General features: G+C 51.0%; 1 protein-coding gene across 1 annotated transcript; it reads right to left on the bottom strand.

The window, feature by feature from the left end:
- Window positions 1-414: 414 nt before the first annotated feature.
- LOC103739693 (ubiquinol-cytochrome-c reductase complex assembly factor 2) lies at window positions 415-13,406 on the bottom strand. The gene is made up of 4 exons (XM_008840149.2): window positions 13,223-13,406; window positions 3,714-3,788; window positions 2,862-2,931; window positions 415-592 (listed from the first exon to the last, which is right to left on the bottom strand). Exons 1-4 carry the CDS (start codon window positions 13,358-13,360, stop codon window positions 465-467), a joined length of 411 nt encoding a protein of 136 aa, XP_008838371.1. The 5' UTR covers window positions 13,361-13,406; the 3' UTR covers window positions 415-464.
- Between the last annotated feature and the right edge of the window lie 3,946 nt (window positions 13,407-17,352).

Here is a 17,352-nt window from a genome sequence, read left to right as displayed (position 1 = left end):
GGTCCCATCTGTGGTCTTCCAGAGAATGTGCCCAGTATTGAGGCCCCACCTGCTCAAGGCTTGGCTACAGCTCTGCTGTCCCTCAGGCCACCTGGGCACACGGTTTCCACAGGGCAGAGACTTGAGCTCTGTCCTCCGAGCCAGTGGGCGGAGGACCAAGCAGGATCCCTGCATCTGTGGCCTCACTTCCCTGCTGCTGTTTGCTACCTGCCGCCTGTGTTGGGTCACAGCCGATTCTGGCCTCCTCCCAGCTGCTCCTGTAGCAAAAGGGCCGGAGAGTCACTGGGAGCATACTCTGGCACCTTCTTAGGGCCCAGTCTGTGGGCTGGTCCTGGTAGAATCCATACAGCATCCCTGCTCAGGCAACCAGAGCCTCCCTCTGGTGAGGACATGAGCAAGTCCCAGACACGGCAGTTGGAGGAAGTTGGGCAGTTTTATTGACAGGAGCAATAGGGAAGGCCGTGTCAGGTCCGTGGGCGAGATAAGACCCGAGCCCAGGCTTTGTGCTTCTCCTCCGGCCTGGCGGGTGCAAACTTCTCCTGTAGCTTCCTCCACACGCTCTTATTCATCTCCTGAAACTCTTCCAAGGTATCTGCACAGGGAAGGAAAGACAGGCTGAAGTCGCATGCCTGTCCACAAGGACACTAGCAGGGCTGTCCCCATGAGCAGGACATCTTGCTTTCCACTCCGTGTTCCAGGCCCTGGGTCCATACTGTGGAAAGCAGATCTCAAGGATAAATGTAGGAACTGCCAGTGGTGATGGAACACCGTGGTCACCTGACCCCTTCATCCCCAGTACCACAGAGGTGCACTCCAGGCCTGTTCCGCAGTGTGCTTTCTTCCCGGACTCGGCCTACCGCACACAGACCTCACTACCTTTTTCAGATGTGGATATAGGTAGAGGGAGGGCCTCCTCCTTGCTCAGACAGCACAACTAAGACAGGAAGGAGCTGGGAGTCAAACCCAGCAGTGTGGGTCACTGCAGGTAGACTGAGGCCCGAATCCTGCCCGTTGTTTCCTTCAGGGCCCCCTGAACCAATCCTGGAACCCTCTGAGCCTTGGGTTCCTTAACTGCAAAATGAGGACAAAACTACAGACCTCAAGCTGTGAGGCATGTGGGAACCACAGTGGGAACTGGCCTGGCACTGGATGGGAAGGTCTCCATGTTGGCAGAATGGCTGCCGAGAATGGGGGGCCACATGTAAGAACAGCCCCCCCCCAATGCGAACCACAGCAGTTCTTATCTGTGCACTGTCAGTTTGCACCAGGTGTTTTTATTTTTTTTTTAATTCTCCTATGCTGTCCTATGTGCTGCAGGGTGTCAGCAGAGGCCAGTAGGACCCCACCCTTACCAGCTGTGATAATAAAAAATGTCTCCAGCCATGGCTGCACGTTCCTGGGGCAGGAGAGTTCCATCAGGGACTCAGACCCTGTGAGCTCATTTCACGGTGGCGGACCTCAGGCCGACATTCTAACACTGCTTCACATTCAGGGGCTTTGGTTTTCCAAAGTCCTAACGTCTTTATGGTCAACGGGCTCCAGACCAGCTGTGCCACAGCCACCAACCAGCTCAGCCTCTGGGAACCTGAACAGAATCTAGGTTCCCAAACGGGGCACACAGTGAGACACTGTGGGATCCCTGTCTGCCTACACACTGCGAGGCCTCAATCAACTCTGCGGGCCAGGGTGGACACACTCATGACGTAGGTCTGGCTGGTCCCGTGTGTGCAGGTCCCTTCTTGCTCTGGTGGTTAAGTTTACTCTACACAGTTACAACAAAAACATGAAGCCGGCTGTGAAAACACATTATCAGCGGATTTCCTGGAGCTGCCTGGCAGCCAGACAAGGAGCAGCAGTGTGGGCCACGGGGCGGTGGTCCCCATGGAGCACTCAGGCTTCCTGAGGGCTGGTAAACGGGTAAGGTGCAGGGTCTCTGGAACCTGAGTTCATTTTAATTTCACGCTCTCCAGATCCCTCACAAAGACACACATCAATGTTGGTGACAACATGACCAGGGCTGTGGGAATAAATTTATGCACCAGAAGAAAACATGCTGCAAAGGGAAGCTGCCGGCCACACGGTGAAGCCCAACTTTCCTGAGTTGACACAGACACAGCAGGTGACACCAGGTTTCAATCCACTCAGAAAGATAACAGAATTCTAGAAGGTCAAATCTCTACTGGCAAGAAGAGAAATTTCTAGAGCACCAGATGGCCCATGTTTCAGGGCCATGCCCTCCCAGAAAAGGTTTGCCTATTTTCGTATACAATATCCTTAGCAATAAAAATAGTAATTTTCCAGTACCTGCCCACTTTGACCCTGCCCCATGACAATGGTGATGGGGAAACGAGGAGGGTGGGGGCAGGGAGTTTCCTTCCTATTAACCAGGGTCTAGCCATGACTCTAAAACAGACCTAGTCAAACTTGTATCTAACCTGCAGACCACGTCCCCTGGGTCAGATAACTCACAGACGGATATCCCCAGACTCATTTACTAAATGGCTTTTTGTTTTAATTAAAAGCCTCATTGTTTATAAAGCCCCTCAGGACCATAAAAATAAAATTATTTTCCTTCCATCATGATTTCAATGACTTCCATTTGGCAAATATGTAGTCCCCTGTTCCTGGCTGTCCAGCCTTGAATTTAAAAGTACCAAACACAGATTTAGTACTTTTCTGAGTGAAGCCTTTTCCATATTTGGTGGCCCAAACACATAGGCCCCGTAGCTTCAGAATTCCCTTTGGGCTATTCCACGAGGATATCCATCACGCAAAACCGTCTCAACAGGCAATCTTCCTCAGTCTCTCAAGCTCAAACATCACCAGCAAACCAACCAGAAGGGCAGCCACACCCTCGATACCTGTGGATAGGATCAGCTTGTACTCTTCCACGGACAGGCCGCTGAAGCTGGTGTCTCTGGGGCGGGGGTACTGGCACAGGAGCAGGAGAAAAGGACAGGTTAGTTCTGTAGCACGCTGCCCCTGCTCTGCTGGCTGCAGCTGACCTGGGCCCTAGGCTGGGCGGGAAGCCTAGCCAGCAGAGGAACAGTGCCACCTGGAGGCCAGAACTTGCACGAAGCAGACAGAGGAGCAGGCAGCTCTTGTTACTGTGGCAAATCATCTGGAGAATGAGGCTGACTGGGAAGCCGGGCCCAGGAGCCTGTGTTTCTAACTAGCTCCCAGCACTGGCTATGCTGTGGTGGCCGCGGAGGACCACTCTGAGCAGACAACATTGGGAAGGGTTCCCTTCTGCACACAGGCTCTTCCATTTGGCCAGGTCTAGTTGTGGAGCTACTGAACATGGTTTTCAAGTCTGGGAAAAACCACACTATGTAGAATTTGACAGCAACTATGTCAAGGCTGAGTAAAAGCACAGCTTTGTCTAACAGGACCTTCCCAATCTATCTGATCAGGTGTGAGGTACCAGCTCCACCGCCGTGGAGGGCCCAGATCGATGCCGCCACAGCTCCCTCCCAGGAGCACACTGCCATACAGAGGCACAGCTTTTCTTCACAATGTAAAATTGGCTTTTATTCAAGTGACCTTTTAAAGGCCTCTGCCAGGTACCACTGTTGGCTTGCTTCAAAGTGCTGGGTACAATTGAAAGGAGCAAAGACATGGTTCTTTACAAAACATTGTATAATCGGGTTTTCACTTGTTCTGATTGGTCCTCCTAACAGAGGCTGGGATATGAAAGCCTGCAGCCCACTCACCTTGTGTTTGTAGTAGTTTGAATGGAGTCGTGCTAAGCTCTCGTACATCTGATCACAGGCCTCTGGTTCTGCAATCTGAAAGACAAAGCACCCCCAGAAAAGTGAGTGAAAGAAAGCGTTGGACCCCCATGCAGTGCCTGTACCTTGAGGGAGGCCAATGTATAGCAAGGTGTTCACAGGAGGGACACTGCTGTCTCTACGTGGGAAGCAAGCCTGCCCTTCAGCTCCAGCCAGATCACCTCTGCGGAGCCCCACCTCATCCACCTCTGACTTAGAGAATCCCTGGTCCCTTGACAAGCAAATAAACGTTGTGCTAAACAGCTACGGGCGCCTCAGGACCACCATACCGCGGCAGAGTGGGGAGGGCAAGCTGCTGGGGCAGTGTATGATCTGGGGGTTCAGAGAGGAGCCCCCACATGCTCAGGTGGTCAGTGGATGGCAGGAGGGAGGAAAGACCATGTGAGACGATGTGGGGTGTCCTGTGCACTGCATGGCAGCCAGGTCTGTCTGAGGCCCGGGGGTACAAGGAAGAGAGCCCCCAAAAGAAAGCTTTTTGAAATGAATCTTCAATTATGAAGTCGATTAAATGTTCTTTTATAAAAGACCAAAACCACAAAATGAATAAATAGAAACTTTCATCTGTAGTGACTGTGGAGTTGAGACCAGCCTGTCACCCCAGCCCTCAGGCAGGACTGAGAGCTCGCCGGCATCCGGGGCTGCACCGTGAGTTCCAGACCATTCTGACCTACAGCGGGAGACTATCTCTGAAAGGAGAAAGAGGAGAGGAGGCCATGCTTCTACGAGGCAAGTGAACTGAGCAGGACCAGGATGGACTGCAGCTGAGTGTGGTGGAGGAGCCCTGGAGCATGGTCCTGGGGGGACATGGAGTGCCCGCTCTGGATGCCCAAGGCAGTGAGGCCCCTCCTGGAAATGGGAAGACAGGCCCCGTGTGCCCTTTCCTTTTCTCTCCTTCCTAGTGTTTCTCTACGCAGTTCAGTGTATTTTTTCTGTTAGGAATTCTGAAAGCTCCCAGGACAAAACTCTCTTTTAGAGTTTTCCTCAAATTCAAATGATGGATTTCTCTCCTGACTTAAAGTCCTTTCTTGAAGACAGAGCACATAAATACATTGAGTTAACCATTTCAGTAAGGCAGCTCTCCTGTCAAATGCAGTCCCTGCGCTCAGCCAACACAGCGCACAGCCCTTCCTGTCTATCTGACCCACCCCTGCTCAGTGCCTTCATCAGGATTGTCCAGGAAGCAGCCTGAGGACAGAGTGTAAAACACAGGGACAAGAGTGGAGCTGCCGTCTCCCTGGGCAGCTCTCCAGCCAGGGCCCGAGGGCAGCTGTCTCACTCTCCAGGGGACATCTGGCACATTGCTTCTTCAGCAAGCGTGGGTAAAAGTCACCGCAGTGGACACAGAAAACGGAACACACATCAGAGAAGGAAAAGAGGGGACACTGGCATGAGGCTTAAAGCCTTTAGATCACTGGAAGGTAACTTCACCCAGCACCAGCCTGAATCCCCAGGATTCTGGGAGGCTGAAGGCAGGAAGGTCATAAGTTCCAGGCCCGGGCTACGCAATAAACCTGGTCTCCAAAAACCAAATACCAGTGCTAGGGAGACGACTGTTGGCAAAGAGCTTGCCTGCAAGCACGAGGACCCATGTAAACAGCTGTGCCCCAGCCAGGCCCTGCTGGAACACGTCTCCTTCGTGCCCACACCTCTGATGCTGTCTCCTTGGTTCCCCTGCTTGTTCCTGTGCCTGGTGCACACCCATCATGGTCTGGGTGGGCCTTCGAGACTCTCTCCCTGTTTAGTTTGTAAGGTAGAGCTGTACTTACTGCTAGTAACCTTAATGGAGAGTGGTTCCATTCCCCTGAGTTCCAGGCCAGGGCCCAGATCAGCCCAGTGTTCTTCCTTTAACCTTATACCACCCTCGGAGGTAGGGACTATAATTATCACTTCTTTGAAAAGAAAGGTCAAGTTCACTGGTATACCTCAAAAAATGGCAATGTGTGAAAGACAAGAGACGGGAGGCTCTGGGAGGCCTCCCCAGACAGTGGCCCTCACTGGCATGAGGCTTAAAGCCTTTAGATCACTGGAAGGTAACTTCACCCAGCACCAGCCTGAATCCCCAGGATTCTGGGAGGCTGAAGGCAGGAAGGTCATAAGTTCCAGGCCCGGGCTACGCAATAAACCTGGTCTCCAAAAACCAAATACCAGTGCTAGGGAGACGACTGTTGGCAAAGAGCTTGCCTGCAAGCACGAGGACCCATGTAAACAGCTGTGCCCCAGCCAGGCCCTGCTGGAACACGTCTCCTTCGTGCCCACACCTCTGATGCTGTCTCCTTGGTTCCCCTGCTTGTTCCTGTGCCTGGTGCACACCCATCATGGTCTGGGTGGGCCTTCGAGACTCTCTCCCTGTTTAGTTTGTAAGGTAGAGCTGTACTTACTGCTAGTAACCTTAATGGAGAGTGGTTCCATTCCCCTGAGTTCCAGGCCAGGGCCCAGATCAGCCCAGTGTTCTTCCTTTAACCTTATACCACCCTCGGAGGTAGGGACTATAATTATCACTTCTTTGAAAAGAAAGGTCAAGTTCACTGGTATACCTCAAAAAATGGCAATGTGTGAAAGACAAGAGACGGGAGGCTCTGGGAGGCCTCCCCAGACAGTGGCCCTGACTGTGACTGTGGTCACATAAGAGAACATCCTGAGTTTCAGGAAACACACACTCAAGTATTATAGGGTGGATAGGCTTTGTGCCCCCACCATTCAAATGGATTAGAAGAAAACTGGGTGCGTGTAGAAGACGAATGTGAAGGTGGGAATTGTCTCAAGTCTGGGCGTAGTGGCTTGCAGAACAGTGGTACTGGGAGCCCCCTCCCCCCATCCCTGGCAGTGGCCTCCACTCTCCCTCCAGCCACGCATTCACATGCTCACCTGAGAGGCCCCCGCCACACCCAGGCCATGTATTCAGATACACATCACGGTCAGGACACAGAGTGGGCCTGAGTAGCTGGTGCATCTTTCGAGAATGCAATGCTAGGGGATGCGGGAGATGGTGGGAGATGCAGAGGCCTTAATGGGCCTGGTTGGACCTGGACCAGGGGTTTGAGCACTAGTTTCATATCTTCCAAAGGCTCTTCTCATGGCTGCACCTTCCCCTCCTACCATCACCAGGCTGGCGTCGTAGAGCCAGGGTGGCCTCCTAGAGCCAGGGTGGCGTGAAGTCACGCGCTTCAGCCAATCTCCCCAGCAGAGGCTACCCTGTTCTGCTTCCTCTTACAGGTGCTCAGGAGCCATGGAGGGTGTCCCCTCCTCATTCCAAAGGCTCTTCTCATGGCTGCACCTTCCCCTCCTACCATCACCAGGCTGGCGTCGTAGAGCCAGGGTGGCCTCCTAGAGCCAGGGTGGCGTGAAGTCACGCGCTTCAGCCAATCTCCCCAGCAGAGGCTACCCTGATCTGCTTCCTCTTACAGGTGCTCAGGAGCCATGGAGGGTATCCCCTCCTCACCTTCCCGACCCTGATTGCAGCAGTGCAGACTGGATGAGCGCAAAGGTCCACCCTTGCACCGCATGTTCCTGTGAGAGCAAACTGCATAAGAGGAAGTGACCTGTGACCCCTCAGCCTCAAAGATTTTTGAGGTAAGGGGAGAGAGAGACAGAGACAGAGAGAGAGAGAGAGAGAGAGAGAGAGAGAGAGAGAGAGAGAGAGAGAAATACAAAATGACCCTGTCATCTAATTTCCCCCTAGGTCAGGTGTTGACAGGAGGCCACACAAAGCCACCAGTGGAGGTGATGAGCATTTGCAATATGCCGTTACCAGCACATTCTTACTGCTAAGGAGACAGCAATGAGCCAATTCAGAGACACTTGTCCCAGCTAACCCCAGCTCAGCAACTGAAAAGTAGTCTTTGTTTACTGCCGAACAGGCTATCAAAGGAGAGCCCTGTCTGGTTCCAAGAGCCTCACCATGCATCTGCACCTTACACCCCACTCGGCCTCTAGCAGAGCGTTCCTGAATTTGAACATCCAGGGTTCTGATGCAATGTTCTGTGGGTTTTAAGAAAGACTCCTAGAGACAAGCTTTAGATTACCTGACTTTTTGCATTTGTACCTAATGAGATTATAGACATTTGGAGATGAACAGCCGCAGCAGGGGCATCATGAAAAACTCAGTGCTGCTCCCCGAACAGGAGATGGAGGCTCCGAGACAAGCGCCCTTTACAGCTCCATCTCGTGCCTTCTGCATATCCCCTGCTCAGTCACAGTAAATCTCTCTTTACCATATTAAACTTTTATACATAAAAATCTACATCAGTGCCGCAGGCACGGATTTTGATTTTCAAAATTGAATTCTGGGTGGTGACAGCAATTGGTACAGCGGCCCCTATTCCAGTCACACAAGGGACACATAAGCACTTTTGGGAAAGGGTGCTGCAGACTGCTTTACTAATTAAGGTAGGGCTGGCACTGGTCCAGGCATATTTTCATGACTTGGTAATGAACTTCTGAGATGAGTCATTCTGCCATGGAGCATAAGCCTGTCAACGCAACTGGACATCTATCTTGAGCACCTACTACGGAGACTATTCTACTAGGGGACTGTGGGGGGACATAAAGGAGACCCAGCTCTGGCCTTGGAGAAGCTGCCAGTAGAGCTGAGGGGACAAGAGACACATCACTGAAAACCAGCCATGCCTCGGGGGTGTGGAACCAAACAACAGTTAGGGAATGTCAGTGTTGCAGAGCTCAGCCAGAGTGGTGGCCAGACAGGTGTGGCAGTAAGGCAGGTGTGCAATGGTACACACAGCAGCCACAGTCTCTAAACTCTGCCCCCAGCACAGGGATCGGGGAGGTGACTGGGAGGAAAACCCTGAGGAGGTTCAGGACAAGGTATTTCAGATGGGCAGGGATTTCAGGTGGAACCCAGGGAGGGTTTGACATTCCAAACCCACCAGATTCTTGGCATGTGGAGTGCAGCGGTTAGCAGTCACTGGAGTCGCAAAGGATAAGACACCATGCTGAGGATGGGCTCCTGTTCGGGTAGTGAGAGGCAAGGCTAGAGCTAACCGGGGATGGATCTGGATACCAGGACTGGCAGGCTTGGCTCTGGAGGCAGCAGGTCAATCCTAAAGATGTCCAAGGAAGTGGCGACCACTGAGGAGGTCACTCACCCTTTGAGAGGAACAGCACCACCTTTCCACGGGCACAGGTCAGCACAGCCCCTGCTCCAAACACCACTCACCCCACTCAATCCACTCCCACTGTGGAGACAGAGAAAATGAGGACGACCACAATCCCCCTTAAGATGACTTTCCTCACAACTCCTGTTTTGTGCAGCTTGAAGTTATACACAATACCATCTGTCCTCAGATCACTTCCCCAAATTCTGGCTTCAGTGGCAGAAGTTCACAAGCCACAGTGAGATGGCTTCCCTGTGGCCAGTATGTGCCAGGCAGCTGGGGGGGGCCTGCCACGTTGAGGTGCCAAGGACAAGGCCTTCACTGGAAGACTACAAGGCCTCGACTTCCCTCCCAAAAGGCGGCAGTATGATTTACCTCACTACAAACACAAAGTTTGACTTCTTTCTTTTGGGCCAATTATTTAACCCCGGATACAACACACTGGTCAGGGGTCATGCTAGGCAGGCAGGAAGGTCCTCCCAGGCCCCTTCCCAGAGCTGGGCTGTGCTGGCTAAGCAGGCCCGGGAGAGCTTTCAGAAAGCTGCTGGCGTGCCTAATGAACTCATTAGAAGGGTCTGCTCTCTGCTTGCAGTTAAGGCAGTTATTCGTTGTTCTGCCACCATCCCCCAAGCTGGGGTTCTTTTATGAACCTGTGCTGCAGGGAACACACATTCTTTTAAGGAAACTGCATTCAATGTAGATAAGACCCATAACCACGGACTACAAAATGGCACAACAGGACACAGGGCAAAAAGGTGTTCCGTGTGTTCCAGCTTCCCACCACTACCTCCTCTCCTGGTGTATTTAGGGTAGGCTGGAGGCTCCCCAAAGGGCAATGTGAGGTGGCACACATGGAGGCAATGGGTTTTGTGCTCTGGCTTGGGGGTCTGAATTATGAATCTGCCTTTGGTGAGCCTGGCTTTTCTACAGTGCTGTCCCACTGAGGACCATCTTTCTTCTTGGTGCACTGAGAGGGTAGTGATGGGCAAAGAAACACGGGTGGGCTAGCAGTGGGAGATGGTTAATTATCTGCCCCAACCACTGTAGTCCATAAAGCTTTGATTGGAGAATGGAGGGCATGACCCATGCTCACAAAGAGACAGACAAGCAGCAAGTCAAGGAACGGCAGCTGGGGAACGGCTGGCACCGAGGAGGTGATGCAGACCAGGGCTGTCTCTCACTGTCGGGGCATCTGCATAAGTGCTTTGACCTTCCAGATTTGGTTTTGGTGTAAGATGGGCATGGGAATGGCTACTGGTGGCACCAAGGATGGAATCAGATGTGTCACGTGTGCTGTGTATCTGACAATCCTTGGCAGGCTGCAAGAAGCCAAGAATCCAAGAGAAGGCTGGTCTCAACAAGGCTGCTTCCAGTGCCACCGCCCCCTCCAGCCCCACCTGCCTCACAAGTGGCAGAACGGTGTGGGGAGGAGGCATCCCAATCGGTCTGCCCCCAGATCTCATCCCGCCCCCTGCTGCCAGTTTAATAAAGAGTCTCCTGGAACCACCTTTCTCAAGGTCTTTTATAAGTGATCTGGGGGTGGTGGTGGGAGTGATTCACATACTGTTCCCAGTCCTGGTCAGGGGCTGCTCCCTCCAAAAATTATCACAAAGATTTACTAAGCCCAGGATCAATTTCAGGTGACACTGGATGAGCTATCACACAGACCCTGAGTAATGTGCCTGCTACCACCAGGACGCCCTGGCTCATTCTACCCAGAGCACATCCATCAACTGCGGCGGAACCACAGGCAGGGCCTGACTTGCATCTGCGGCTATGACTCAAGCTTGTGTGGGCCTCGGCTGATCAGGAGCTGCGTCCCTAGGTGATGACAGAGGATGACAACTCCCAAAGAGAAAGCCCTCCCCTCCTGGTGCTGCTGACAGTCAAGCAGCTCAGTGTCACTCTCTCATCTTCTGAGTGTCTAGTCTTGGGCTGCCCAAGTCTAAACTCCTTGACACTGAGGACCAGATACTGGCCCTTGTCCATAGTGCCTGCTGTTCCCCACAAACAACGTTCCAAATCAAAGAACACCATTTGGGATACAGATGTATGCCCTGTCACTTGCCACCACTTCTACTTCTGCTATATCTGCAACTATAATGGAGACGACTTGCCTCACAAGCCATAACCAATCATTTGTTTATTCAGACATCTACTGGGCACTTTCTGTGCACCAAGAACTACATTAGACCTTGTGGGTGGGTATGGGGGTGCCATCTTTACTCTCAGGAAGCTCAGTAGGGAGCACAGCCCTAGGAACCCCACAGGGTTTGCAGATTGAGACCAGAATGAATCTCACCATCTTTTATGCTGTGGGTCAGTGAAGACCACTATACACGAGGTGAGGACCTCAGCTGTAGACTCCCAGAAGTCCTGAGCCAGGACATGCCATCCATGCCACAATCGGCAGTCTAGTCACTGGCGTGCTCTTGCTCTGAGGTGGGCTGTTTGGGCTCTGTGCTGGGATAAGCTAAAAGATCCTGCTTTGGCAGGACTTGGTCAAACTTCACAAATCATTTCTTCAGGTTGTATGCGGGCTGTGTACCTCACTTGACACCTCTGACCTCTTGCGGAAGCCCCATGCTCAAATACCACCCCCCGCAACCTGACATTTCTACTTGGAAGCCAGTATGCTTGGCATCTCAAGTTTAAAGTGTCTAACGTCAAACCTGCAACATTCTTCCCACACCCCACCTGGTCCTGTCTAGTCTCTCCCATCTGAGTAAATAGCATCCAGCTGCTCAGGCCAAAAAAAGAAAAGGGGGTGGGGGGAATCTAGGTGCCACCCTTGGTTCTTCTTCCCCTTTACTCCACATCCAGTACATCCACACTGTTAACATGACCTACACATTACTACTTGAATCCAGTGACTTCCAACTTCTGGGCTGCCAGCCTCACCCAAACCACCATCTCTTGCCTGGAGTACCACAGCGAGCTTCTCTCCAGCCCCATTCTCCTTGTTCTCTGTAATGCATGCACCACAAAGCACCAGTGACCTTTTCAAATTAGGTCACACCAGTCCCCCAGGACTAAATGTGCCCAGTGGCTTCTCACTGACCTTATGATAAGTAAGAGCTAACTCTAATCAGAGCCTTTAAGACTGCTCTGTGTACTCTAAGTAAAAACTGAGTAAATCTTTATGCTGGGCATTGTGGCGCACGCCTTTAATCCCAGCACTAGGGAGGCAAAGGCAGGTGGATCTCTGAGATTGAACCCAGTCTGAGTCAGGGATACACTGCCTTTAAAATATATATATATATAAAATATGGGGCCTAGTTCCTGCCCTCCTAGGGGGCTTCAGATCTTAAGAAATCGGCACCCTAGCCGGGTGTGGTAGCACATGCCTTTGGTCCCAACACGCGGGAGACAGAGGCAGGCAGATCTCTGCTGAGTTTAATGCCAGCCTGGTCTACATTGACCAGGCCAGCTGGGGCTATAGGGAGACCCTGTCTTAAAAAAAGAAAAGAAATCGGCACCCCACTCACTACTCTACATTCTGGCTTGCTTTCTGGTAGCTAACAGGCCGGTCTCATTTTCCTCTGCAGTGCAGGACCTGCCCTTCCCAGGTGCATCTCGTTCACCGTCCTTTTCCCTCCGGGTCTCACCTGTGCGTGACTTCCTCCGGAAAGCCCAAGTTACCGAACCAATACTACCTTTTATCATGATCAAAGAACTTACCCGGACCATTTTATGTCTGTGTTCTTGTTCCCTGAACGAGAACGAAAAGCCACAAGGGCAAGGCCTCACCGAATTCAAGGCTGTGTCCTCCCTAGAACCTAACATCGCACAGCTCCAGGCACATGGCCAGTGCTGGATGGAGGAAACCAATGCCAGAGAAGGCTCCCAACTCAGACAAGGGGCCTGGGTGGAGGCCCCACACCTGCTGCACAGGTATACAGAGGGTCAGAGTAAGATACAAAAGTAGGTTCTTGGGGATCAGCTCGGCTCACCGACACCCCACTAACCATGGTACGGAAGACACACGCCTGTCGCTGTTCACATCTGTGGTTCAACCCTGCATCTCCTGGAGGAATTTTTTAACCAACACCAGCCAAACCTTCACCCCTGGTATTTGGGCCTCCCAGGGGCACCTGGACCTCAGGGATGCTTCTCTGGTCATTGCACGGGGCAGACAGGTGAGAAGCCCGAACAGAGAGGGGGAGCTTCGCACTGCCAGGCGGGCTCGCTGGAAACTGGGGACCGCGCACACGTGTCGGCGGCTGTAACGGAGGCCCGCGCATGCGCAGAACTGCCGCCCCGCCTGGGCCTCTCCGCCCCTCGCTCCGACGCCCCCCCAACCGCCTCCCGTCCGGTCACCTGGGTGTTCTCTCCCTCCCGAAAGGCCTGCGCTACCCGCTGCCGCAGGTAAGAGCCCAAGTCCCGGCCCCGTTTGGTCTCGTCCACGGGCCATTCCTCACAGAGTTTAAGGAAACGACGGTAGCGACTGGCCGCCATCTTGGGCCCCGCTTAGCCCCGCCACTTGGTGGAGTCTAGGCGGCCGGACGGCGCCTGCGCATTAAGGCGCACCGCTTGGGCATGCGCAGTGTGGCCGTCGCGCTGCTGGCCTCCAGGCAGGGGCGCTGCTCGCTAGTCTCTGCAAGCCGAGCCCAGCGTCTTGCAACTCGCCCAGCTCCCAGGGGCAGAGCAGACGCGGGATACCCCAGGGACAGCTTTGCTTTTCCAACGACTGCACAAGCTCCAGACGGAAAAAAAAATCCTCTTCTGAGACCTCTGCCGTTTTGCATAAGAGAAACATTTACATGTAAATACAGGTTGTTATTGGATCAAGATGTGATGAACTTAATCTCTTAGCTGGCGCGCACGTGTATATACACACACACTCTGCCTTGTATGTGATCTCTCCCCTCCCACTTGGACCTCTGCCACAGTTCCTTTTCCTTTTTGTTTTGTTCTTGTTTTTCTATTTTTCTTTTTAAAAATAATTTATTGAAAATTTCATACAGACATAGAAGCATATAAGGTATTTTGATCAAATCCATGCCCACTTCCTCCCCTCAACTCCTCCCATATCTCCCTATCACTTTTTTCTGATAACTTAATGTGTTTTCTCTTTTTTTAAATGGAGCTTTTTGCTACTCTAACAGTCCCCCCCACTCTAAAGAGGTGACCCTAAAATCTTTTAAGGACTAGATAAGCGCTCCCAAATACTTTTTGACATTTTTGGGCTTTGGAACAGAGTATGGCGCTAAGAGGCCCAAGGACATTTTGACATTTAGCCAAGAAACTGGCTACTTTTCTTTGGGGTCTTTTTACACTAACTGCCTAGCCAATTCCTACCCCCTATTCTTATCACACCATTCTCTGAAGAGGTTACCCAACTTGGGGATAGGGAATCAGGCGCAGTCGGCTCTGGCTTCTTCCATGCTGAACAGAGACGCAGGGTGAGGCAATTGGGGTACCCCTTGGACAGTGGATCTATCTAAAAGACTCCCAAATTGTATAACTTTTATCTGTAGGGGGAAAAGAAAGTCCTTGACTGGTGAATAGGAGATATGAAGGAGAAGTAAAGACAAGAGTGATTAGCATTACAAGTTCTAGACAGGGAACTAGAAAAAACACAATTTTCAAATGTTCATTGGAATTTCTTGACGAGAGCGTCCAAAAGCATCCCTCTATTGGGTTCCTCCTCGTTTTTCTTTTGTCTGCCAAGGCTGGACTCTAGAGTGATGGTTTCAGGATTTGCTTTCGGGCATTTTGATAGTACCACGTGGAGGCAGGATCTGGGCACTCTCAGGCAGCCCCCTGCATTCTGAGCCCCTATGCTAGAGGGAGGCTGGAATGGGCACTCTCTAGTGGTCTGCTGAGATCACAGCCTCTACACAGATGGAGGTTGGAACCTGCCCTTTCAGACTGTCTGCTAGGATCTCAGCCTTATCATACCCCATAGTTCCTTTCTTTCTTCTTCTTATTTTTATTTTATGTGTATTCATGTATTGCCTGCATGTAGGTAAGTGCACCTGTGTCGTATAATGCCCGTGGAAGACAGAAGAGACTGTCGGATCCCCTAGAACTGGAGTTACGGACAGTTAGCTGCTATGTGGGTGCTGGGATTCGAACCCGGGTCTTCTGCAAGAACAACCAGTGTTCTTAACTGCTGAGCCATCTCTCCAGCCCATCTTTATTGTTTTTATTTTTTGTGTATGAGTGCATTGTTTGCATATATGTAAGTGCACCTGTGTTGTGTAATGCCTGCAGAGGTCAGAAGAAGGCTTCGGATCCCCTGGAACTGGTTGTGAGTGCCGTGTGGGTGCTGGGATTTGAACCTGGGTCCTCTGCAAGAGTAGCCAGTGCTCTTAACCGCCGAGCAGTCTCTCCAGCCCCCAGAGTTCCTTGTTTGACACTCCTCAACTCCCCATGCATAGGTTTCCTAAGCTATGCTAAGTGCTTTTTGGAGTTGTTTCTGTTTTTTTAATTTGAGACAGGGTCTCACTATATAGCCCTGACTGTTCTGAAACAATATGTAGAACAGGCTGGCGTTAAACTCACAGAGCTGCATCTGTCTTGGCCTCTGCCTCCTGGGTACTGAGATTAAATGTGTGCTCTACCACACCTAGCCTAAAAGGATTTCTTTTATTGTGGCAAAATACAACATAAAAACTGGGTATGGGGGCTGGAGAGATGGCTCAGTGGTTAAGAACACTGATTGTTCTTGCAGAAGACCCGGGTTCAAATCCCAGAGCCCTCATGGCAGCTAACAACTATCCATAACTCCTGTTCCAGGTGATCCAATAGCCTCTTCTGTCCTCCTCGGGCATTGCCACGACACCAGTGCAGGTAATACACGCATACACAAAAAATGAAATAAAATTAAAATTATATAAAAAAAACAACTGAGTATGGTGGGACAGGCCTTTAATCCCAGTGGTTGGGAGGCAGAGGCAGGTGGATCTCTGTGAGACTGAGAACAACCTGGTCTACATAGTGAGTTCTAGGCCAGCCGGGGCTACAGGGAGACCCTGTCTCAAAAACTCCCAACAAACAAAGCCCATAAAATATATATTAAGTACTTTGTGCTTTGTTTTGAGACAGTGTCCTGCCTATATAGCCTATGTTGGCCTTGACCTTGAGGCCCTCCCGCCCCAGCCTCCCAGGATTACAGGCGTGCACTACCATCATACCTGGCCCATTTTAAGCATTTTCCAAGTGCTCAGCTTAGTGGTATTAAATATATTCATAACTAGCATGTCATCCATTTCCATGACTTTTAAAAAATTTGGCAACACTGAAACTCTCTATGTACTGCAACTCCCTTCCCCACTAGGATTCTATTTTTTGTCTCTATGATTTTCACCTCTCTATGTACCTCATGTAAATGGAATTGCACAGCATTTCTTCCTGTGACTGGATTATTTCACTGGGTACAATGTCCTCAAGGTTCATCATGTCTTGGTAAATGTCAGGACTTCCTTAAGGTGGAATAATATTCCCCTACAGGTTTATATACCGTATGTTGCTTATTCATTCATCTGGCCGTAGATACCTGTTTGTGTCTGTGTTTTAGCACTTGGGAATCACGCTGCTGTGAACATGGATGTACAGATATCTTTTTGGTCTGTTTTCACTTTTTGCTCCCAGTGCTGGAGACTGAACGACGTCTTTGTGTATCTGGGAAAACTCTTCTTGTGCTATACTCCTAGCCTTTGCTCCATTTAAGGATGTAACTAAAAGTGGAATTGTCCTGTACCTCTATTTTTAGTGGGGTTTTTTGTTTGGTCCTTTGAGACAGGGTCTCCCCCTAGCCCCAGCTTGCCTGGAACGCTCTGTGTAGCCCAGGCTGGCCTTGAACTCACAGAGATCCGCCTTCCTCTGCCTCCAGAGTGCTGGGATTAAAGGTGTGAACCACCACACCCAGCTAGTATTTTTTTTTTCTTTCTTTCTTTTTAATTGCACTTGGGCACAAGCACATGAGGTTAGAGACAATTTGCAGTCAGTTCTTCCTTCTACCACGTGGATTCCAGGGATCAAACTTACATCATAAATTCGTTGGCAACACCTTTACCATAGACCCATCTTGCCATTTCCCCGTTTTGTTGCTTGTTTCTTTTTGAGACAGGGTATCCCTGAATCCCCAGCTGGCCTGAAACTCATGTATAGACCAGGCTAGCCTCAGTCTCAGAGATTTGCCTGCCTCTGCTGGGATTCAAGGCATGCACCACCATGCCTAGTCCATTTTTGTTTTCATTTACTTGTTTGATGAAACTTTTATTCCACGAGCCATGCAGCTCACTGTTTTACATTGCTGTTGCCCATGCACCAGGTTCTAGTTTCTGTGGGTCCTTACCAATAGTTTAGTAACCTCGTGGTGGGTATGAGATAAACTAATTTTTGTTTGTATTTCTCTGATGATTAATGATGCTGAATATGGTTTCCTGTGCTTACTGGCCATTTGTACAACTTCTTTGGAGAATTGTCTATTCAAGTCCTTT

The sequence above is a fragment of the Nannospalax galili genome, unplaced genomic scaffold (genome assembly GCF_000622305.1).
Source record: "Nannospalax galili isolate Female #2095 unplaced genomic scaffold, S.galili_v1.0 scaffold538, whole genome shotgun sequence".
Taxonomy (NCBI): domain Eukaryota; kingdom Metazoa; phylum Chordata; class Mammalia; order Rodentia; family Spalacidae; genus Nannospalax; species Nannospalax galili.
This window is presented reverse-complemented; position numbering and strand designations above follow the sequence as displayed.

Coding starts and splice junctions, on each gene's coding strand:
- LOC103739693 (XM_008840149.2), bottom strand. CDS start 13,360: ATGGCGGCCAGTCGCTACCGTCGTTTCCTTAAACTCTGTGAGGAATGG. Junction 2,932..3,713: donor CAAACTACTACAAACACAAG/GTGAGTGGGCTG, acceptor CTCCTGTGCCAG/TACCCCCGCCCCAGAGACAC. Junction 593..2,861: donor CAAGCTGATCCTATCCACAG/GTATCGAGGGTG, acceptor TTCCCTGTGCAG/ATACCTTGGAAGAGTTTCAG.